A 23899-nucleotide genomic window follows, 5' to 3' on the forward strand; every position below is an offset into this window, starting at 1 on the left:
AACAAATATATTTATCAATTAGTCTATATTTGTTTAATTAATTTATCTTAAAACTTACATGTTTTATCTACCTACATAACACTATCTCAAACATGTCTTACGAAGACAGATCGTGGAAATGTCTGGGCGTGTAGCAGTGGTCAAGGGGGGTAACTCTAACAATGTTAAAATAGCAGTTGTTGCTTCCGGGTTTCCCAACGCGGGATATGAAAACGACTTCAAAGGTCATGCGGTTTTCGCTGCATGACAGTCGTTTGTAAATAAACACCTGTTACTTAACACAATCCAGGTTATACTGTCCTCAATACCGCAACTGAGACATATTGTGAACTGAGTTGACAAAGGCAGATGTGTTTGCAGGAGGATGGGGCTTATCATATCGTTCTGTCAATTGTTCTTTGAAAAATTGTTCCAGAAAAGCGGATCAAGGTAGGTTGTAACACGGATGTGACGATGTTTTTGTTATATTTTACACATCATTACATCGGGGCCAGTATTGTAGTAATTTTGAAATACACTCTGTAGTCGGGAGATATTGCTTGGACTAGATCAAGCGATATCTACACTGTAGATATCGCTGCAATGAAATTACATCACAATGCTTTGCAGACCATTGTGACGTCACCGGTTACCATGACGTCACAATCAAATGACATCACTAATGGCTCTGCTACTGAAGCTGTTAGCAGTACTTTTTACACTGAAAACACTGCTAATTACTGTCTACTAATTGAAAAAGTTGGAAGAATGATGTTGGATGATATATAAAATCTCACTCAGAATTTTACCACTTTTATCAACTCGTGTTGATATATTTGATATCAAAAGACACTCGGGTGAGATTCTCTATTTAACAATAACATTTTTAATATTTTAGAATAAAGATCTATTAGAATCTTGCATGAATGCATTCTTCTATTTTTCACAATTTGAAATGTTGTTCCCTCCTAGCTGTAGTTTAGCTAGTCCAAAAGAAAACAAGAGAGACATAGCTATATATGTATATGTGGAATATATATTATCTCAAAAGTCATGAAAATATATACAACTTTGAATTTGTCAGTCACACGTGAGATAAATATGTTATTAGTGAGGATCGACTACCCCCTACTATGAAAATCCTTCCTACGGTCTGCTTCATAAATGACTGGCCTGGCCTCGATTAGTTCCACTACGATATTGCGGTAATATTGATCGAGACCTGTAGGTTACATTTATAATAATTTATTAGGCTAAAACAAATAATAGTCTTGGTTCTCAGGCACCACACACATCATCATAAAGTTCACCGCATGTTACGTTTTTATTTCCATTTAAAAAAAAAAAATCCTTAAATAAGTCCAACGGTAGTTAAATACTGTATTCCAGTAATTTACTCATCAAGGAATATATTCATGAAGAGAGGCCCTTTCCCAGGTTGATTGTACACAATTGTTTATTGGTTACATACTAGTTTGAACACACACACACCCAAAAAAAAAGAAGAAAAAAAGACACCGCTCGCCCGCACTATATTTAAAAAAAAACATTGCCTGGGAACCAATTCTTTTATTTTTTTAAGGCTTATGTTTCATATTTTTTAACCTCAGGAACAAATTTGAAATTGAAGATGGCATCACCTTGTTTGACAATGAACACAGCCCTTGTGCAAGGAGAGTCCGTATTGCTCTCCATGAAAAGAAGATTCCATATAAGACGGTAAGACACTGTACTCCTGATGGTGTGGAGTGTTCATGTTATCAATCACTGGTTTGTGAATCAAGTGCAGCCATAGCAATATGTTAGCTGGGTATTCTATGGTCTTGTATGTTTTGTTTGTTGTTTAATGCCGCACTCAGCTATATTCCAGCTATATGACGGCGGTCTGTAAATAATCGAGTCTGGACCAGACAATCCAGTGTTTGATATCATGAGCATCCCTTACACAATTGGGATACCATTACATGCATCAACCGAGTCAGCGAGCCTGACCACCCGATCCCATTAGTCGCCTCATTCGACAAGCATTGTAAGTCACCTTTTACGGCAAGCATCGATTGCTGAAGACCTATTCTACCCTGGATCTTCACGGGTCTGGTCTTCTATTATATCACTGGGTCCTGCCGCCATCATTGATCTCAGCACCGACCGATCACTTCTTGCTTTCTTTCCTTAATATTAAGATGGCAAGTCATCAATGCTACATTTTTAAGCCCATTCGCTCGCTGTGTAGTTTATGTGTGTTTGTGTACATCAGGTTGAGGTGAATCTGCTCACGGGAGAGAATCATCACCCAGACTTCGTGAAGATCAGTCCCAACAGAAAAATACCAGCCATTGCATTCAAGAACGTACAGGTGACACCATTAATCAGTTTTACTAACAATATCTGTATTGCATGTCATGTACAGAAGTTATGTGTTTGTAAATCAAACCTACTGGATTTCAGGTCAGATTATTAATCAGAAAAACTTCTGCTAGCTAGGTGAGTTCACTGGATTATGTGTGACATCATCCATTGTATAATGATGTCATCGCATTCCATGGTGATGTCATAGCTTTCCAGGTTAACATCCTAGCCTTCCAGAGTGACATCACGTCTGTCTCACAACTGCTGGAGATCATGTAGAGAAAGTGTCCTTCGGGATCCTACTGATAACTTTTGTATTTTACAATGTCAAAAAGCAAAATGTTTTAGATTTTAGGGTGTATATATATATAAATATCAAAATTTCAGGGCATCAAATACAGTCAACTACGTTTAAAACGAACTGACCGATATAACGAACTAATTTTTTCGTCCCGACCATTTGTTGAAATGCTGTATGTATGCTTATAACAAACTACAGTTATTACAAAGTAAAATTAGTGGTCCCCTCGAGTTTGTTATAACCGTAGATTACTGTAGTGAAAAACACCCTCAAATTTAAGTATAGGATGAAACACGTCCGAGGGTTGTTATGATATTTAAAACCCGCATCCCGAGGGATTTTTCGAGGGAATGGGTTTTAAATATCATAACAACCCGAGGGGAAGTGTTTTATCCTACTTATAAACAGATTTTGAACCTTAAGACATTTATCAACATTTTTATGTTTCGAACATACTTTCCATGAACCTTAGGAAACGGGCATAAAATATCTGTTGCTGGCGTACGGATCTTGAAAAGGACATTCTAAAAAGCAGTGCGGCTTATCAACACCTCCGTAGCCTTGTGGTACACTCACTGGGCTACAGATATGAAAGTTGCGAGTTCGATCCTCGGGAATATAAAGAAAACATTTGTCATTTGATTTTACATTTCATTACATGTTACAATCTGAACAGAAGTTATATTAATAAAATACCCAGGACATTATATAAAATCCCTGGGATATTATAACACATTATATAGCAAATATGACTTGAATATCCTATAAAATCCCGGGGATATTGTATTAAATCCCAGGGACATTACAACGTCCCTGTTTATGAGATTTAACCCGACTGGAGAACAATAGGATGACGTCACTGGAGTTTTATAAAAACACATTATGTTTATTTCCTACCTCTGACTCCTTACCGGTATGTTTATTTCTTACCTCTGACTCCTGTTGTAAGGTATAGACTTGTGTTTTCGCAGGACGTCCCTGATTGTGTGATGTTCGAGTCCAGTGTGATCATCGAGTACTTGGACACTGTGTGCCCAGGCAGCAGGCTGTACCCAGTTGACCCCTGGGAAAGGGCACAGGTCAAGATGTGGATGGATTGGGAGCTTGGTCTTGTTGATGTAAGATTTGTTGTTTGTTTGTTTTTTATATGACGGCGTTCTGTAAATAATCGAGTCTGGACCAGACATTCCAGTGATTGACATCATGAGCATCGATCAAAGCAATTGGGATGCGATGACATGCATCAACCAAGTCAGCCAGCCTGACCACCAGATCCCGTTAGTCGCGTCTTAGGACAAGCATAGCCCCCCATTATGGCAAGCATGGGTTGATGAAGACCCATTCTACCCCGGATCTTCACGGGTCTGTCGATGTAAGAAACCTAATAAGGTGTGAGTGTTAAACACAAAATGATGCTCTCAAGCTGATGCTTTGTAGCCATGTTTGTCTACAGAATCTGCCACACATTTCAACCCCCTCTGTACATGTATTGGGAACATTTGACAACATAGTAAGCAGGTACGTACACATGCGTCATGTAGAGCTTGAAAGTAGTTCCTGTCAGGTGACCGACCTTCTTGCCTATTCTTTTTATCTTGATACCACGTTTTTCAGATTGGTATGTTGCATAAACAATATTATTACTTGCCATTATATGATAAATAATTTGTTTGTTTGTTGTTTAATGCCACACTCAGCAATATTACAGCTATATGACGTCGGTCTGGACCAGACAATCCAGTGATTGACATCATGAGCATCAATCTATGTAATTGGGATTCGATGACATGCTTCAACCAATCCCATTAATCGCCTCTTACGAACGTTGTCACCTATTATCACAAGAATGGGTTGCTGATGACCTATTCTCTACCCGGATCTTCAGGGTTCGTGATAAATGAAACTAATTTGGGTTATAATGTCCAAGACCTGGCTGTATCAAACTTCATTGATGCATCAACATGTCATTGAACCTCATTAACTAATGTATCATTAAATCAAGTTGTACTAACATTTTAATGACGTCGTTAACTTAATTAAGGTCCTGGGGTATCATTAGCATGTCATTAAAAACAAACAGGGCTGCGAACATATTCTTTGAATGCTTAGGACACACAAGGAAAGACTGTGTTTTCAGAAAACAAACTCAGCACCTCAAAACCTATCTTCCTGGGGCAAGGACTGTGAAAGTCCAGTTTCCACCCTGCCGAACTAGCTTGGAATATCTGGGTTCGGTTGTAGCGCCACTAGTGGTTATTACGAATTATGTCCCTTCTATGTCCCTAAGACGATCTGATCGATAATCAAGGTCTATGTTGTAATAAAACTGATCTGACTTCGCGAAGTGCATCAAATCACGTGAGCACCTTGATTAAAGATATGAAAAGATTTGGAAAATATCTGTTGACGCTAAATCCTGCAATCGACTGAAATCTACATGGCAGTTTACGAACAGGATGTTGATTTTGATACACACTTTTCATTGGACTATGCATAGCCTCATTAGTCCAGCCCAAATATAACTCCAGCCTAGTTCGGCAAGGGTAGAAACTGGACTGGTCAGTTAACCCCCTTGCCTCGGGAAGATGCTCAAATCCATGAGCGATGAAGAAGTTAGTGCATGTTTCTGCTGTAGGAAGGCCATGTATTTAATGTATCATAAGGGTTTACTGTAGCTGTTAGTTAATGAAGCTTTGATACAGCCAGGTCCAAGTCTTTATACGTGAACCCTGTCTACTATGATGATGATGATGATGATGATGTGTTCTGCTGCAGGACCATGTACCTCTGGTGTATCAGAATACCCTCCCATTCATCCTGAGACTCAAACACCCATCAAAGGAGGCATACCTCAAGACTGTCCATCCTAACATGCCCAAGGCAAAAAGGGACATTTTTTGTAGGTACGTGAATGAAGGGAAGAGGACCAGCTTGAGTCTATATTCCACCAGGTGTACATATAATGGGGACAGCGTTAAGACCATAAAAGATATGTAGATAATATTAAGAAATCATGACAGAAAAAAACATTTGAGAACAAATTAGCTTGATTGTTTGATGACAAATCCGCATTTATTGAAAAATCCCCCTGAAAACTTGGCACCCCCTTAACAGAAACATGATAAATGTCAGTTATGCCCATCAATAGCGTGTGTGGCTTCCGTTAGCTGCTATACAGGCCACACATTAATGTCTCCTTGAGTTGCTAGTCTTTGGAAGAATGCCGTTCCATTCCCGAACCAAAAAGGCTTTCAGTTCCTGAAGTGTATGTGGCTGCCTTGCAGCCTGAAGACGTCTCCCAATCTCGTACAAGACATGCTCCATTGGCGCCATGTCCGGTGACAAAGACGGCCAGGGTATCACAGGAATGTTATTCACCCTGAGGAAGTGCATGGAGACCTGTGCTGTATGGGGACAAGCGTTGTCCTGCTGAAAGACCTAGAGTTGAGGTTGACCCAGGAAGCGGTCTGACATGAATACGAAGAACATCATCCATGTACACGACAGTAGCCACACGCTAACGGAACACGTGTAGATCGCTCCTGTGATGATAACTGAAGCCTCCCCACACCACGATGCTTCCTCCTTCCCACCGGTTGGCCTGTAAGACACAGCAGTACCCTCATTAAGTAGTTTGCATGCACACTCTGATATGGCTATCGGAGTGAGAAAGACAACTTGCTGCCGCTGCTGAATGTCGCCAACACAGGTGCTGTTGGGCCACTGCAGACATTGTTGGCGTCGTTTAGTATGGGCCCAACATAGCACAACGATATCTGATTCCAGCCCCTCTTAGACGAAGACGAACTGTGTCGGCTTACATGTGGACCTTGAATGGTTGCACCTGTCTGTATTGCTCGTCACTGTCAGTCACACACGTAATAGTCCTGCACTGGAGTACTGACCCTCGGCGGCACAGTACAAGGCTGGTGTTGGACACTGGCTTTCTGTGGATGCCTTGTGACCAATCTGGGGATGGTAGACACATGACACCCAAAGTGCCTCGCCACTGCAGTTGATGTTAATCCTGCCTGTAGCATCCAGACAGCAACGCCTCTTTGGAGTTCAGTTAATGGAACCTTGTTTCCTGAACCTTTTCAAAGTCAAGTGTGAAATGTTGGTGTTTTGTTTTTTTATATGGTGAAAAGGGGGAAAATGCACACATTTCTGCATGTGCTTTGTGCTGCATGAAATGACTGCGTTCCGGAGACATGCTCAAAGTGAATGATGTAAATAGTGAACAGTGTTTCTTCAATGCATCTCTTTATGTTTGGAGAGAGAGAGGGGGGGAGGGAGGGAGGGAGTTTTTCCTTTGGCGAGGTCTGGTTCTGGTTTTACAATAAGGGCTAGCATCTTTATATCCAAACACACAGTCTTTTTTTCTTTTAGCAGAGGATTCTCACTAGTACTTTGAGGGAAATCTGAAGCAAGACTAATAATGTAAATTACTTGCATGCATATATGATCCAGTATCTGGCACCTGGTAAGGCCCTGTTGTCCTGCCTGTTTCAGAGTGTATGATGGGACCCACCGAACCCAGGAGGAGCTGGAGAAACATGCCCTCGCGTGCTACCAGAACCTGGTCGTCCTGGAGACGGGGCTGCAAGACAGACAGTACCTGGTCAGAATCTCTCTCTCCATTTTACATAGTGGTTTCTCATTCAGTGCTGAGTAGAAGTATAATGTGCTTTGAGTAGTATCTTGCTTACTAGTTTTGTTTGGAATTAAGATTCTTAGTTTTGTCTGACATTTCTAAAGCAGGACAAATTCTTCTTTCGTTGGTCTTTAGTCTTGTCAATCTCATTCAAATCAGATCTTTGTTCTCGATACCGCTAAGCAGATCAGAGGAAATCCTATTACAGCTCATGTCACAATGACCTTTCAGGGACTTTGACCAACCAATTAAATGACCAACAAGAAGTGGACATTATCCAATCAGAAAGCAGCTTTTTGAGCTTTACAGCACTAGTTTCAAACTTCCCTGGGCAACGCTTTGAAAAATATTTGGACAAAGTTCTCAATTTAGAAGTGGACGACTGAACAAAATAACATTCTGTAATGTCTAATAGATGGCCAAGATTGTAAGGTAGTTCTCCTAGGGGCTGTTCCGTTTCAAATGTTTATCCAACGGAAGCGAGATGCAGGGAACTATTTTGACAGAATCAGTCATACGGCTCACAACTGTTGTTTGAAATACCCCGTGTTAACCCTTTTGAGGTTGCCTGATTAGGAAATACATTCCAAATATCACATTCCTAATCAGGTAAGCGAGGCTCTGATTGGTCGGCTGAAAGGTCGTTGTGACTTGACCTGTAATGGGATGTCTTCAGATCCTTGTTTAGCGGTAGCAAAAACTAAGATGAAACTAATAACTAAATTATTACACTTGTGTCGTACTGATTTTATTAAACTCGTGTAAGAGTTCTAGTATATCCCTCTGGAAATAGAAGAATTCTGACACTGATTTCGTAAAATCAGTATGACACATACTCGTATGATTTCTACAATCAGAGCTCCAGATAAGCTTTTGGTGTTGTGGGTATTTAACCCATGCATTTTAAAATCATTGGGTATCAGTAATTACCCACTAGTTTTTACACATGTGGGTATTTAAGTTAAATTTTTAAAAACACTATTCATCTAGTCCCTGCAAACTGGTGTTGTGTAGGTTCGAGAGCTTTATAGGACTCAAAAATAGCACGATACTTCCACAAGAAAGTGTGATGGCAAATGATCATGATGTAACTGTCATTGTGAAGTTTGGCAAGGTTGACGGAATGCCCGTTTATATTTTCAAAATAAGTTTCTGATTTGCTAATCGAATACGCAGGATTTTATTTTACTGCGTATTTCTGCATTTCTGATGCGTATTTTACGCAGATACGCATCTTATCTGGAGCTCTGTACATACATATGTCCAGATTGATCAGTGTCAGCTCGATATGTTTAGGTTGGAGACAGATTCACAGTGGCCGATTTGACAGTTTTGCCCCGAGTTCGGATGTTCTTTGTCAGTGGGCTACCATTCACAGACAAGCACTTCCCCAATATTGTCCGATATTTAAAAAACTTGGAGGGTAGACTGTCCTTCAAGGCAAGTGAGAAAACCATGGTACGCTTTTCAAACACCATCATGACCAAAGCCCCATGGCTGCTCGTCGGACTGAGTAACTTCAAGTGTGGCACAAAACACAAGCGCTTTGATGGAAGTCCACACATAGACAGGTATGGATGTTGAAAGTTCTGAATCATAGTTAATAAGTTTCCTTTTTTATACAAAATTATTATCACTTTGTCATCTCACCTGACTGAAAAGACAAGGGGGCTTCTGTCATGGACTGTTTGTCAGTCATTGCATCATTAGCAAGAGGTTAGAATCCAAAGTTCAATATGGCCGCCATGGAAGTCAATTCTGTTGGACAGTATCTGTACTTGTCAAGCTGTCACCGCAGTGGTTGTAGCCTCACAATAACTGGGGGATATTATCCCCTGCTACGAAGTGGAAGGGGATATAGTAATTGGTGCTGTCCATCCTTCCTTCAGTCTGTCAAAAACCATGAGAGATATCTTAACCAAACTTGGCACATAGATAGGTCTAATGGTGATCTGGTGCCTTTTGATAGTTTTGGATTTTTGAAAATTTATTTTTTCGACTTTCCATGGCAACGACTTTGACTAAGACTGAAAATTGTGGTAGTGCTCCTTTCTTGAGCAGATCTTGAAAAATGTACAAATTTCTTGCCTTGAACACAACCGGACATGTCATATTGGCGGGGGATATGAATATTTCATGCTTGGTTAGACCTGCCATAAGGTCGATATTTGGCCACAAAAATACAACAAATGTCATTAAAAAATTCCTACATTTGTATTGAAAAATTTCAATTTTTTGTTATAATAATTATGATAGTTGCAACTATTGTTATGGCTTTGCAGAAGTGGCATGTGTTTCATTGATAACTGGACCAAGAGAGAGGAGAAGGATTTTCATCATGCATTGAATTCATTGCTAAAATGAATTGTTGCAGTGACTCTGAATTTAAGAAAATATGACTTTAGAAAAATCCAAATTATGAACAAAACATTGATTTATTCAGAATTTGCCTGCAACAGGCACTTTGTTTGTAGGCCTATACGAACCCCCTACAATAGTGTGTTTACCTATCTCAATACCATTGCAATCGTTGTTGTTTGGTCTCAGGGCTATAGGAGAGACAGAGGCAAGCACCAAGTCCCTGATCGAGGCAAGCACCAAGTCCCTGATCCAGGCAAGCACCAAGTCCCTGGTCCAGGCCAAGCTACCCTACGTCCACAAAGATGACATCACCGTCTACAACTACCCCACCTCCACCGAGGTGTGGCAGGTGAAAATACTCCTCAGTGAAAAGGTAAAATGTCCACTCTTCTTGTGTACATGTTCCTGTTCTCCAAGTATCAGCACATGTATCAGGTCATGATACGATTCATACGATACACATATTTCATTCAATCACGGGGAAATGTCTTGGCTATAAAGATTTCAGTGCTCCTTTCCAGAGCAGATCTTGAAAACTGTATAATATTTCTTCACCAAACTTGGCACATACATAGGTCTATTGGTAAACTGGTGCCTTTTAATAGTTTGTCATTTCGGAGAATTTCTTTTTGAGTTTCCATAGCAACAACTGTGACTTAGACTGAAAATGGCGGTAGTGCTTGTTTCTGGAGCAGATCTTGAAAAACGTAATATATTTCTTGCTTTGCACACAACCAGACATGTCATATTGGTGGGGGATGTGAGTATTTCATGCTTGTTAAAAAAAATTTATTTGAGGTTTGGGGACATTTGCACAGATCACCTGTCATTCTGATCCATTGTTGGTCATGAATATTGATTGATGGGTCCTCACTATGATTCCTATTGTTTCCATGGAAGGGTGTGTCCTACAAGAGTGTTGACTGTCCCTTCATCGATCTGATTGGCCGAGCAGCTGGGTCAGGATCAGTGATGAGGATACAACATGGCGGCCGTATGGTGACAGGTCCCAGGACCGTCCTGGAGTATCTGGACAAGGCTTTTAGTGGCAAAAGTAGGTATCTCAGTTTGTTGTGAAAGTACACTTGGAGTAAGTAAGGTTTTTCCTAAACTGAAAGATTTAACAGATATATTACTAAGTTATGGTAATTTGAAATTTAATAAAAAAAATTGTTAATTTTAATATATTTGTTTCATTTGGCATTCGTCATGAGTTGATGTGATAAGCGGCCAAAGAAATGAAGCATTATATATCTATTTTGTTCAATCAGAGGTTAGTTCCCTTCATAAGGGTTTTGTAGTGGTCAGAGACTATATGAAATGTATATAATTATTTTCTGTTAGATGTTTGTAGATGCATCTTTTCATCAAATCTCATTAAAATCCAATCTTTGTTCACGCTATCGCTGAACAAAGATCTGAGGACATCCCATTATGGGTCCCGTCAGAACGACCTTTAATGCGACAAATCAGAGCATTGCTTACCAGATTGGGAAAATGACAGTCAGAATGTGTTTTCTAATCATGCAAGCTCAAAAAGGGTTAACACAGGGTATTCCGAACAAAAGTTATGGGCTGTAAGACTGATTCCATCATCGATTCGTCATCATATGATTCGTCATCTATCGTACGCTTTGATAGGATAAAGGTTTGAAACATAAGAGACTTGCCATAGACTATGGGAGTAATGCCACACAATCTTGGCCATCTGTTAGATATTCAAGAATGATCTTTAGTTCAGTTTTAAAATTTTGAATCACTAAGTTTTCAATATTTGGTATACTTTCTAATGTGTAAGTCGTGGCTAACGACTTTCACTTGGTTGACATACAATGAGGATTTGCAGATTTTATTGTTTTCAGTAGCTAGTCGTATATTGAATCTTGAATGACCGCCATTTTGCTTTCTGTGACGATCGATATCAAATTTTTTTATGGTCAATAAATAAGTACAGATGAAAATAGTATTCAAATAACTATTGCTATCAACGATATTTTAGTATTTGTGATTATATTATCTGTCTTGTTTTTAAATAATCTTTAGTTTAAAAAAATCTTTTCCCGTGAGGTCACGTGATAACCAAATATGGGATAATAGTCTCGATCCAAATGTTACAACGCGTACACTTGAGCAGACTCATGAATATAACTCATAAATATTAATTAGACCGTTCGTTACGTTAACAGATCGTTATTATAACAGAAACAAACGTATGTTTTCCATGTATATCTAAAATGATATTTTTTTTTATTAATTGTCCGGTGAATTAAACAATTTAAATTGAAACAATTCATAATTCATCATATTATGAATACGTAACAACTTGTAATGTGTGTGAAAAGTCGTACTAAAATACGCTTTTTGAAGGGGGCGTGGCCTAAATGCAAATGTCCGATTGGGATTTTAAATTTTCCGGACCCCTGCTTTCTATAGTGTTGGTGGATGGGGGTGTAGCAATATTGTAAGATGCAATCTTTTCTTCTTCCTTACCACGTTGTTATGGTTACAGAACTGTTGCCGGACAATCCAGAACAGAGGTCACAAGTGCAGTGTTGGCAGGCTTGGGAACAAACCATGTACTTCAATGAGTTAGCTCCCCTTGTTGAAATGTGCATTGTCTCTAAGGTTATGGTACTCAGGTAATTTATCTATGAAACGTACTGGAAATAATTTATTGTCTATATTTGAGGGCGGTGTGGTAGCCTAGTGGTTAAAGCGTTTTCTCGTCACGCCGAAGACCCGGGTTCGATTCCCCAAATGGGTACAATGTGTAAAGCCCATTTTCTGGTGTCCCCCTCCGTGATATTGCTGAAATATTGCTCAAAGTCAGCGTAAAACCACTCACTCACTCACTCACTCACTCACTCACTTGCTCACTCACTCACTCACTCACTCACTCACTCACTCTATTTGAAATATTAATCTTTTTACCCAAAATTGTAAACAAATTTACTCAAACCCTTTTGTGATGGGAGTCAAAGTGTGGAGGAGTAAGTTTTCTGTCGCTGTGAACGGTATTTCAGGGGATGTCAACTTGATGTAGAATAACCATTAAATGATGGTGGTCATAGAGGTCTTTTAACTTTTGGTGGATGTTAGTTGTCCAAATATCAAGAATAATAATCAGGGTGAATTTCAGATTTGAAATCACAATCACAGGATCTTTAATGCCAAAGGGAAGCAACTCTGCACAGCGAAGTCAAAGTTAAAGGATTAGTTTGATAACACAGGGAACTTTAGGGACGGGAGGAGCATCATTCAAAGACAAATAACTTGTTCTAGATGACACAATCCGATTATATCTTGTTTTTTTTGTGAACATATTTTACACATTTATGTTTTATGAATGACAATTAGACTTATAGTAACCTATGATAAGTTCACTTAAAGCAAAGTTAGGAATTATGCTAAAAAATGGATGCATATTATCAGTTTTCATTGCGAACAATTGATGTTATTCTATGTGAACTGGAAACACTGCAAGCTGTTGTAGCGAGCTTAGGATGTAAGGAATAATGTCTAACATTTAAGATGCAAGAATGCTACTATCTTTGTGATGACTAAGCCTCAAAATATATGCAAGTTATGGTGCGATACGACAGGTACGAGGAGCACCTGGACGAGCTGCTGTCACTGAGAGGTAACCCCACGTACCACGCCAAGTTCAACAGCATCCTCAGGTGTTTCATGATGGGGTAAGTCCTGCCCCAGCATCACAAGTACATGGGTCGCACTCTGTCAGTCACAGTGGGACTTCAGTATCATCTTGAAATCTCCATCAAAGTCTGCTGACCATCTCCGTGGTCTAGTGTGTCTTGCCTGGAGAGTTTGGCATAGAACAGGCACACACAGACACAGAGACAGGCATACACTCACACACACATGCACACATACACACACATACACACATATATATATACACGCACACACAGACATACACACACAGAGACACAAAGGCGCGCACACACACATAGAGACACATACACAGGCATGCACACACACACACACACACACACACAGACACTCACGTACACACAGACATACATACACACAGAGACACATACACAGGCATGCACGCACACATACAGACACACACACAGACACTCACGTACACACAGAGACACATACACAGGCACGCGCACACATACAGACACACACAGAGAAACATACACAGGGGGCGGTCGGGTAGCCTAGTAGTTAAAGCGTTCGCTCGTCATGCCGAAGACCCGGGTTCGAATCCCGACATGGGTACAATGTGTGAAGCCCATTTCTGGTGTCCCCCGCCGTGATATTGCTGGAATATTGCTAAAAGCGGCGTAAAACCAAACTCACTCACTCACTCACTCACATACACAGGCATAGAAACACAGACACATACAGACACAGACAGAGACACTCATGCACACACAGACACATACACAGGCACGCACACACACACACATACAGACACACACAAACAGAGACACTCACGCACACACAAACATACACACACAGAGACACATACACTTGCACACACACACGGTCAGACACTCATGCACACACAGACATACACACACACACATACACAGGCAAGCACACACATACACATACACATACACATACACATACACAGGCAAGCACACACACACACACAAACATCCCTTCCAGCAAAAATATCATTTATAACAGGCTTGTGATTTGTTTAAACAACATATCAGGCAGCGATTTTTCATACAGATGAGGTCACGATTGTGAAAGTAGATCCAGGGCGAACTCAGATTGGTTGTTTCATGCTCACGACTGAGAGAAATTTGTGTGCTAAGATTGAGCTGCTGAAACTGGTGGCAAACTGGGCCAGGATTTTTATCAGAATAGAATGGAGATATAATAAAATGGATCATCAAGGATAGCTGAATTTTACTAATTTCCATTTGTTTGATAACGAGGGCATTTATAAATTAGGTAATAAAATTACAAATGTTACCTTAAAGCTTTTGATTTTCCTGCCCAATTTGTTTTGTTTTTCTTCTACTGAACAATGCCAGACCCATACATTTTTGTGTTTTACAGACAAAACTACCTAAATTTAGGTAAAGTAAACAACAATACTTGGAAATAGAAATAAAAACCCAAAATATACTTTTTTGTAAATGTTGAAAATATTCTTGTTTTCATTTTTGCTACAACTCATTTAGGAAATTTGTGGGAAATTTGCCTCAACATTTTTTAGATTACGAGAGGACAGTCCCTGTTGGCCCCAGCTGACGAGAGACTATGGACATTTGATGGACACTAATATGGACAGGAGGAAGAAGAAGGAACTAACATTTGAGTTACTTCACATCCGTCTCCAGCATCTCGAGGCATCGCTACAGGTGGGTGGCAGGGAGTGTCACATGTGTTTATTGTGTGGTACGTTTTCTGGTTTGGTTTGGTTTGGTTTGGTTTGTTGTTTAACCCCGCACTCAGCAATACTCCAGCTATATGTGGCAATCTGTGAATAATCGAGTCTGGACCAGACAATCAAGATATTGATATCATGAGCATCGATCCGATCATCGGTCCCAATTGCTTGGATTGATGCTCATGATGTCAATCACTGGATTGTCTGGTCCAGACTCGATTATTTACAGACCGTTGTCATATAGCTGGAATATTGCTAAGTGCGGTGTTAAACAACAAACAAACAAACAAACCTGTGTGTGGGGTCACATTTCAAATTTTTCATTCATTTCAATGAGGTAAGGAGGTCATATTTTAAATTACCGTATTCGACGTAATAAGCGCCCCACTCAAATAAGTGCCCACGGCGACATTTGCTGATATACTGGCTAGTGAACAATCCCAATTAGCAGCCCTTCCAATTGATCAATATACACAAGACTTATTTATTCATGTTTATTACCCACCAGTGTGTTATATGCACCCTTAATTATGGGCAATTAAATTCTGGAAAATATATCTGTCGCGTGTAATACACAGAGACTTTTCTCTTGTATCATTACAAGCTGTCAGCATAAACCACGAAATTTACAATCTTTCAACTCTGGGTTTTTTTCACCAAAATTGTATTCTAATAAGAGCCCCCTATTTCTAATTTTGAGAGTGCCCTGGGCGCTTATTACGTCGAATACAGTATGTTTATTTGGCAGGTTTAATGATCTACCACTGGTGACCTATAGTAATGTATTCCAGGACAAGACCTACCTGGTTGGAGAGAACCTGTCTCTGGCAGACATCTGCGTGTTCTCTCGCCTGGCCCTGTTTGCCCACGTGGGGATGAAGATCTCGGCAGACAGGTACCCCTCTGTTGCCACCTGGCTGGTCCGGCTGCAGACCAGGCAGCCATTCTCTGACTGTATCGACTTCCTCAACAAAATCTTCCATATATAGAGAAATGTAGATGACTGACTGATGTTCACCTTGTCCATGACACAGTCTTTACATGGAATGGCTTGTCAGGGTTTGCATATCTTTCAGTCATAATCACCATTATTATTCACAGAACCATTTTTCAAATTATTTACATAGTCTATCATCACTTTACACATTCCTTTCTACCATGACATTTTAAAATCCTGTATTCTGATTGGTCCGGCAGGAGTAGCAAATCCGCTTCAGACCATAATTTTGCTGATGGCCACAAAAGAATATTAAAGAAAATATTTATTTAAAAATTATTTTTTTTAAAAACAGTTTTCAATTTCACGATCTGATTGTACTTAATAAATGCTGCAAAATACAATATTGTGGGTTGTGGAGTATTTAAGGCTTAAAAAATTAAAAGAATTGGTTCTCAGGCAATGGTTTTTGAAAATATAGTGCGGGGGTGTCTTTTTCTTTTTTTTGTTCAAACTAGTATGTTACTAATAAACAGTTGTGTAATCAATAACCAATTGTGTACAATCAACCCGGGAAAGGGCCTCCCTACATAAATGTATTCCTTGATGAGTAAAATACCGGAATACAGTATTTGACTACCATTGGACTTGGAATATTTAAGGATTTTGGTGGTTTTTTTTTAAAAATGGAAATAAAAACGTACGGTGAACTTTATGATGAAGCGGGCGGTGCCTGAGAACCAAGAATATTATTTTTTGAAGCCTAATACAAGTGTGGCAATACATTTTACACATAAAGCCTGATGAAAAATGATTTGGTTAGTATATTGCAAAATATTAATAATAAGATAAGATTGTGTCATCAGTTCTCTTTTGAAAGAGTATGTGTTTATTTTCTCACTTTGTTTTTGTTTTTAATGTAGGGGTTTCAGACCTATAAGCTGGCACTTTCGTATTCATATGAAATGTGTGGTAATCAAATCAACATTGAAAACCTCTAAATTTAAAACACAGTAGCTTTATCTCCTAATAATATATTTTAGTCAGTTAAGCATTGTGTTATCTTGATTTAGTATTTTGTTTTAGATTTGTTTCTTCTGTCATCATCATCATCATCATCATCATCATCATAACCTGGTCCAAGTGATCCAAAACAGCATTTCCTGATTTTACACGATCAGCTTTTGTTTTGTGCCAAGTATGTAAACATCACCAGATACCAAAGGAAAATGTGCATATGATAAACTTTATACATAAGTTCGCTGTGACCTAATATTGTCGGGGCGGTCGGGTAGCCTAGTGGTTAAAGCGTTCGCTTGTCACGCCGAAGACCCGGGTTCGATTCCCAACATGGGTACAATGTGTGAAGCCCATTTCTGGTGACCCCCGCCGTGATATTGCTGGAATATTGCTAAAAGCAACGTAAAACCATACTCACTCACTCACCTAATGTTGTCTTTAATTTCTATTGATTTATGAGTGTATATGAAATGTATGTCAGTGTGTTACAGAGCTCATGCAGAATTACCTAAACGGTTATTGGAAAAGTAGGCTGTGACTGGATATTGATAATTACACAGGTTGCATAAATTGCCAAATTACTAGAATTGTTTACAGATTGTGTGAGGGAATGAGAAATATTTTACCTAGTAATGAACATCACAGCATGGACCAGCAACGCTTGGATCTAAGAGTCTTCAGTGTGAGGAGATTTTAATCTCGAAGCTGCCTTATTGATTATTTTATCAAGTCTTTACAACTTGCATTTAGAGATACTCATCTATACAACTTACGTTTAAATTGGCACCAAATTATTTTACTTGGATATCAGGATGAGCTTCACATTGTAGTTTTGTTCTCGAAGTTTCAAAGATGCATTGAACTTAATATTGTCTTTTGAATATAAATATATTTGACATGCCCACGTGAAATAAGACCAAACCGTGAAGTTCTGGCTTAGAGTAGGTCTTCAGCAACCCATGTTTGCCGTAACAGGCGACTATACTTGTCGTGAAAGGCGAGTAACGGGACCGGGTGGTTAGCCTGAGACTTGGTTGATGCATGTCATCGTATCCCTATGGCGTGGATCGATGCTCATGATGTCAATCACTGGATTACCTGATCCAGACTCGATTATTTACAGACTGACATCATATAGCTGGAATATTGGCAAGTGTGGCGTTAAACAACAAACAAACAAAATAATATCATCAGTTGCTCAAGATCCATCTGGACTATGCATGTCTGGACCATGATTTATTCAAAATTAAATTACCGTATTTGGCGTAATAAGCGTCCAGGGCGCTCTCAAGATTAGAAATATGGGGCTTACTAGAATAAAATTTTGGTGAAAAAAACAGTTGAAAGATCGTGAATTTCGTGGTTTATGCTGACAGCCTGAAATGATACAAATGTATTTATTCAGATATATTTTTCCAGAATTTAATTGCCCATAATTAAGTGTGCATATAACACACGAGTGTGTATTATACACAAATAAATTAGTCTTGTGTACATTGATCAATCAGAAGGAACTGGGATTGTTCACTAGCCAATATATTAGCAAATATCGCAGTGGGCGCTTATTAGAGCAGGGTGCTTATTACGTGGAATACGGTAATGATCATAATAGTTGACCTTAATACTCAATGGATTGTATTCCAGACTTATACACCGTTATTGAATAAAACTCATTTAACACCTCCAGTGAGTATCATGTTGTATGTGATGTCCAGGGTAAATAGTGTTGGAGATACCAGGTGGTTATAACCCCCTGGCTGCCACTGGGACATATATGACCCTATGTGTTGCTGCGCCAGAGGAACATATATGTCTTGGAGCCATAGTTTTAAAGAACTGAAAAATATTTAAATCTGATTATTCCAAGCCTGTATGAAATGGAACCTAATTTGCATATTCAATTTGTTTGTTGAGCTATAAGCTACTCATAATCAATTTAATGCTTACAATATTTACATTGTCATTTTGGGATATGATCGCACTTTTATAGTGTTAAGTTTTGAAATGGTGGTTTAACTGGTACATTGTTCTCAGACAAAGGTAGTAAGTTTTGATGTCACGGCTGAGATCTCATTTCCATCTTCACCTTCACGATTACATCTTTGTCACTTCCTAAATTGGAATAGGTCCCAAGCAATCGATCCTGGATCGATGAGACAAAATGGATCTGGTGGTCAGTCTCGGTGACTTGGTTGATTGCATGTCATCATTCACCGACGACATGGATCGTTGCTCATGATATCAACCACTGGTGTATCTAGTCTGGACTGAATTATTTACACAGGTCCTTGTCATATAGCTGAAATACTGCCCAGAGCGATGTTAAACAACAAACAAAAAATGCTCTTTGAGACAGCCTGTCGTAGTCCCCGATGGCATGGATCATTGCTCATGGTATTAACCACTGGATTGGCTGCCACGGTCTTGATTATTACAGGCTGCTGTCAGATAGATGGAGAATTGCTGAGTGCAGCGTCAAACAACAACAAAATCTTCCAAATATTTTCGCATTTGTAGTTACCTTATCTTTGAAGTCACAGCCACATGGTTGGAAAAGACCCCCGACAGTCTATACTTGACTTAATCGATTGGGTGGGCAGGCTCGTGACTTGTTTCATTATTTATCATTGTATCCCATAGTGGGACGTTGCTCATGATATCAATCAATGGTTTCAGTTCAGTGTTATTGTGTGAAACAATAAAAAATGCAACTTCTTTAGGCATGATTTTTTACCAAAAGATGAAAAATACACCAGTGTATCCATGGTGAAATGAAAGGCGGCATAGCTGTAGATGTAGTAAACAAAAACCTTTCATCACTTCAATATAATGATTTCCCAGATAACACAATATTTCACCCAGTGACCGGGGGATTAGAATAGGTCGTCAGCAGCCCATACTTGTCATGAGAGGCCACTATGATCGACAAACCAATCAGAATGCGCGTATGATTTCAAGTCCTTCGTCAAAGAATCCCTCAGAAATAATTTTTGATTTTACATATGTCTTGCATCTAAAAATATACCAAAGACACAGTTAAATGTGTTCAATCATACTGTAAAATTCCGCATGTCCCGATGTGCTTTAAGTTGCAACTGAAATATGGGGAAAAACATGTAAACAATTACGCAACGAGTTGATAATTGTTTTAGGTATGCCCGTTTGCGCTAAGACGGAACCCGGTCGCAAACATGGCCATGAGAGGGGCATGAGACACTATTCGGCTTGTCCCGGAATAACACGAGTTGGTCACGAAGGAAAGTCCCTGCACCCACGCTGAATCCGCCAGTGTAATTACATACATTTGGAACAAAGTTTCTGTCAGGCATGGCTTATCCACGTACTGGCGTCTTGGTGACCATACCATCTTCATCGACCCGTATCCTCACTCTATCCTTGTCGGCCTCCGAGGTGACGATGTAATCCACTGGCACTAGGTATACCTGTCAACGAAATAGGTTTGCTTGCAGTTTTACGCCACACTCGGCAACACTCCAACTACATGACGGCGGCCTGTATGTAAATATTCGAGTCTGTACCCGGCAATCCTGTGATTGACATCAAGAGCATCGATTTACGCAGTTGGGATACGATGACATGCATCAACAAGTCAGCGAGCCTGACCACCCGATCCCGTTAGTCGCCTCTTACGACAAGCATAGTCGCCTGCTACGGCAAGCATGGGTTGCTGCATGAAGACCTATTCCTCCCCGGATCTTAAAGGACTGATCTGTTTCACCCGTGAATGTAGAATACATGGATATCGAAAGATGGATTTAAGTTCGATCATCTTTGACGGAAAAGGCATCTGGTACTCAGTGATGTGAATGTTTAGTGTTTAAGCATCAGCAACAACTATTATATTTCCTGCAAGCATTTCGCTTGACAATGACAGTACGGGCGTTAACGACCATTCCAGTGTGGCGACAACTTGTCCATGTCTTGCAATGATTTTGTCTCAGATAGTGCTTTATTTATGGGGAACTCTCTCCTGTACCACAAAGGTACTATTATATTCACTGACAATATGTGTTACACTCTATAAGGATAGCGTAATTTGAAAAAAAGTTACCACCTTCGAGTAGTTATGTTGGTATCTCTCTAACTAGAAAATAAACAGTGACAAATGGAGGCCTGGACTTCTAGAACGTACCCTCACGATATGACTTCATGAAGGGAGTAATGACACAAGGTGTTCGCGACGCGGGAGGGCATGACCTTCCCTACCGGTAACATGCGACTCTAGAGCAGGTAAGCATATTTAAAATGACAAATACCTCCAGATTTGGATTTTCTTGTAATATGACAGCTTTGGCATGTTCTCCATCCTGAAAAACATAATTTTCCCAGTTTATCATAGCATACGCGATAGCCATCTTAATGTCCAGTTTATAGTCAGTTAACGCCCTTGTCTCGAGAAGATGGCGATAGGAGGGTTTAAGACAAACTACAGTTGGTTGGTTGGTTGGTTTGTTGTTTAACGCCGCACTCAGCAATATTCCAGCTATATGTCGGCGGTCTGTAAAATAATCGAGTCTGGACCAGACAATCCAGTGATTGACATCATGAGCATCGATCCACGCAATTGGGATCGATGACATGCATCAACTAAGTCAGCGAGCCTGACCACCCGATCCCGTTAGTCGCCTTTTACGACAAACATAGTAACCTTTTACGGCAAGCATGGGTTGCGCGTAATATCACCAAAAACAAGAAATTACAGTCATTCAAGTTACTACATATAAACTGCCTGGACTGAGAATGAAACAAATAGGAAATGGTTATTCGGTAGTGATGTATTTGACACGGGTATCACTCAGTATTTTCTGCCATCTTCCCGAGGCAAGGAAGTTAACTGGCTCTAAAAGTCCAGTCTCCGCTGACAGTTAACTTGCCTCGGAAAGATGGTTTTCAGCCTATCAAAACGATAACGTTTGTAATTGTTTTGGTCAAATCCAATTTTCAAGTGTATGCTTGTTTTTTTTCCAGGCAAATTAGTTTAACTTTGTTATGAAAGCCGTTCTTAGAAAGCAGACAGTTGATACCAAAACTAGAATACATTGGCTGTTCTGTGTGTGTGTGTGTGTGTGTGTGTGTGTGTGTGTGTGTGTGTGTGTGTGTGTGTGTGTGTGTGAGTGTGTGAGAGAGAGAGAGAGAGAGAGAGAGGGGTGGGGGGGATGAGAGAGGCAGAACAGACAAACAACGTGTTGATATCATGAACAACTTCAACGCCGACGTATCACAGAAGTCACGGAGCTTGACTTCCATATTTGAATATAACCGTACGACAGTCGTGTCCCTTACAACGCGTAGTAATACGGGACCATGGGAACTACTCTCTCCCCGGTCCCACGGGGAACGACACATAGACGTGATGACACTGCTACATCTTACCTCTAAAAGTAGTTCCGGCCATGCCTGTTTCGTCCACGTTTCCGGCGTCTTTTGGTTCTGCGCCATGACAGCTGACCACAGCACCTACTCACAAACAACCTAACTATACATTACTCACCATCGAAAACATATCAACAACGCCGAACTGTGTTTAAGAATGACTATCTTTTCACGTTTTAAACCGCACCCGCTTTTATATTTTGGACACACTCGGACAAAAGATTCTAAAGCATGTGCAACTTATAGTTAAGAATATGCCCCGCCACGATAAACAGTTGTACCTTTAATAGGGTAGTGTGGGGCGCCTAACAGAGGCACTATGCTCTACTATATATAATGCACCGTTATGTCGTTCATTGAGATTCACTGATGCACCCGTAATTCACATATTGTTAGATTCTAGTAGGGTTATTGCAGTTCATATTCTGTAAGATTACTGCTCACTGCATACCAGCAATAACTACCGCTGTGTTGTTACTGCTCAAATGTAGGTGTCTGTTGCAAATGCATAAATATGTTACATTTGTATGCATGCGTGTGTGTATGTACATGTTATACACAAAGTGAAAGTCACAAAGTGAAAGCCACAAAGTGAAAGTCACAAAGTCGCTTGAATGTGACATGTGACCCATCCATTTGTCGTAAAAATGAGTCTTCAACGAAATATGACAAGGATCCTTGTGAACCGCTGGAAATATCAAATTTGAATGTGAAAATTGGCATTATTGTTTGTTTGTTGTTTAACGCCGCATTCAGTAATATTCCAGCTATATGACGGCGGTCTGTAAATAATCAAGTCTGGACCAGACAATCCAGTGATTGACATCATGAGCATCGATTTACGCAATTGGGATACGGCGACATGCATCAACCAAATCAGCGAGCCTGACCGGTTACCACCGAACCCGTTAGTCGCAGAGCTGCGTCCCTTGGACACGGCAGAAACCGGAAATAAATATTCTCTTGGGTTCGAATCCCGGTTCGAAGTGATTGTGTTTCTAGGTTTTGTCGGCACTATACCTGTGCTCGTGGGTTTCACTAAAGTTTCAAAAATCTGAGACCTGCATCAGTTCTGTCTTTCCTCCCACACTAAGCTGACACGCCGTGACACAACTTGAACACTATTGAGAGCGGCGTTAAACCAAACTCACTCACACCTATTGACCTGAAAGGATCCCTGTCGTACCTCGTCCTTTATTGAATTTGGTTTCAGGTCAATATTTCCCATCTTCCCGAGGCAAGAGAATTAACTGACTATAAAAGTCCAGTTTCCGCCCTTGCCGAACTAGGCTGGTATTATGGAGTTACATTTTGGCTGGACTAACGAGTCTATGCATAGTCCAATCAAATTCGCGCACCGAAATCGAAATCCGGTTCGTAAACTGTCGTGCAGATTTCGGTCGATTGCAGGATTTGCAAAACATGTGCACCGCCAACTCGTTGTCAACAGATATTTTCCAAATCTTTTCGTGTTTTTAATAAAGGTGTTCACGTGATTTGATGCATTTCACGATGTAAGAT

The 23899-nt window shown here is 40.0% G+C and overlaps 2 protein-coding genes across 4 annotated transcripts; one reads left to right on the plus strand and one right to left on the minus strand.

Moving 5' to 3' along the window:
* Positions 1-181: 181 nt before the first annotated feature.
* On the plus strand, positions 182-18046 carry LOC124114648. Of its 3 annotated transcripts, none has more exons than XM_048394918.1 (14): positions 182-429; positions 1590-1698; positions 2237-2335; positions 3601-3747; positions 5405-5532; positions 7142-7250; positions 8580-8854; positions 9831-10017; positions 10545-10698; positions 12154-12283; positions 13247-13339; positions 14854-14998; positions 15819-15922; positions 17051-18046. In XM_048394918.1, exons 1-14 carry the CDS (start codon positions 365-367, stop codon positions 17109-17111), a joined length of 1806 nt encoding a protein of 601 aa, XP_048250875.1. In that variant the 5' UTR covers positions 182-364; the 3' UTR covers positions 17112-18046. The 3 variants fall into 3 exon arrangements, with proteins under 3 accessions (XP_048250875.1, XP_048250876.1, XP_046331277.2); XM_048394919.1 differs by lacking the exon at positions 17051-18046 and having other exon boundaries at positions 9831-9849; positions 9898-10017; positions 15819-16475; XM_046475321.2 differs by lacking the exon at positions 17051-18046 and having other exon boundaries at positions 15819-16475.
* A 1950-nt stretch (positions 18047-19996) lies between these two features.
* On the minus strand, positions 19997-22655 carry LOC124114677 (trypsin/subtilisin inhibitor-like). The gene is made up of 3 exons (XM_046475359.2): positions 22379-22655; positions 21262-21312; positions 19997-20427 (listed from the first exon to the last, which is right to left on the minus strand). Exons 1-3 carry the CDS (start codon positions 22442-22444, stop codon positions 20317-20319), a joined length of 228 nt encoding a protein of 75 aa, XP_046331315.1. The 5' UTR covers positions 22445-22655; the 3' UTR covers positions 19997-20316.
* Between the last annotated feature and the right edge of the window lie 1244 nt (positions 22656-23899).

This window comes from Haliotis rufescens, unplaced genomic scaffold (assembly GCF_023055435.1).
Source record: "Haliotis rufescens isolate VD_foot unplaced genomic scaffold, xgHalRufe1.0.p SCAF_133, whole genome shotgun sequence".
Lineage (NCBI taxonomy): Eukaryota > Metazoa > Mollusca > Gastropoda > Lepetellida > Haliotidae > Haliotis > Haliotis rufescens.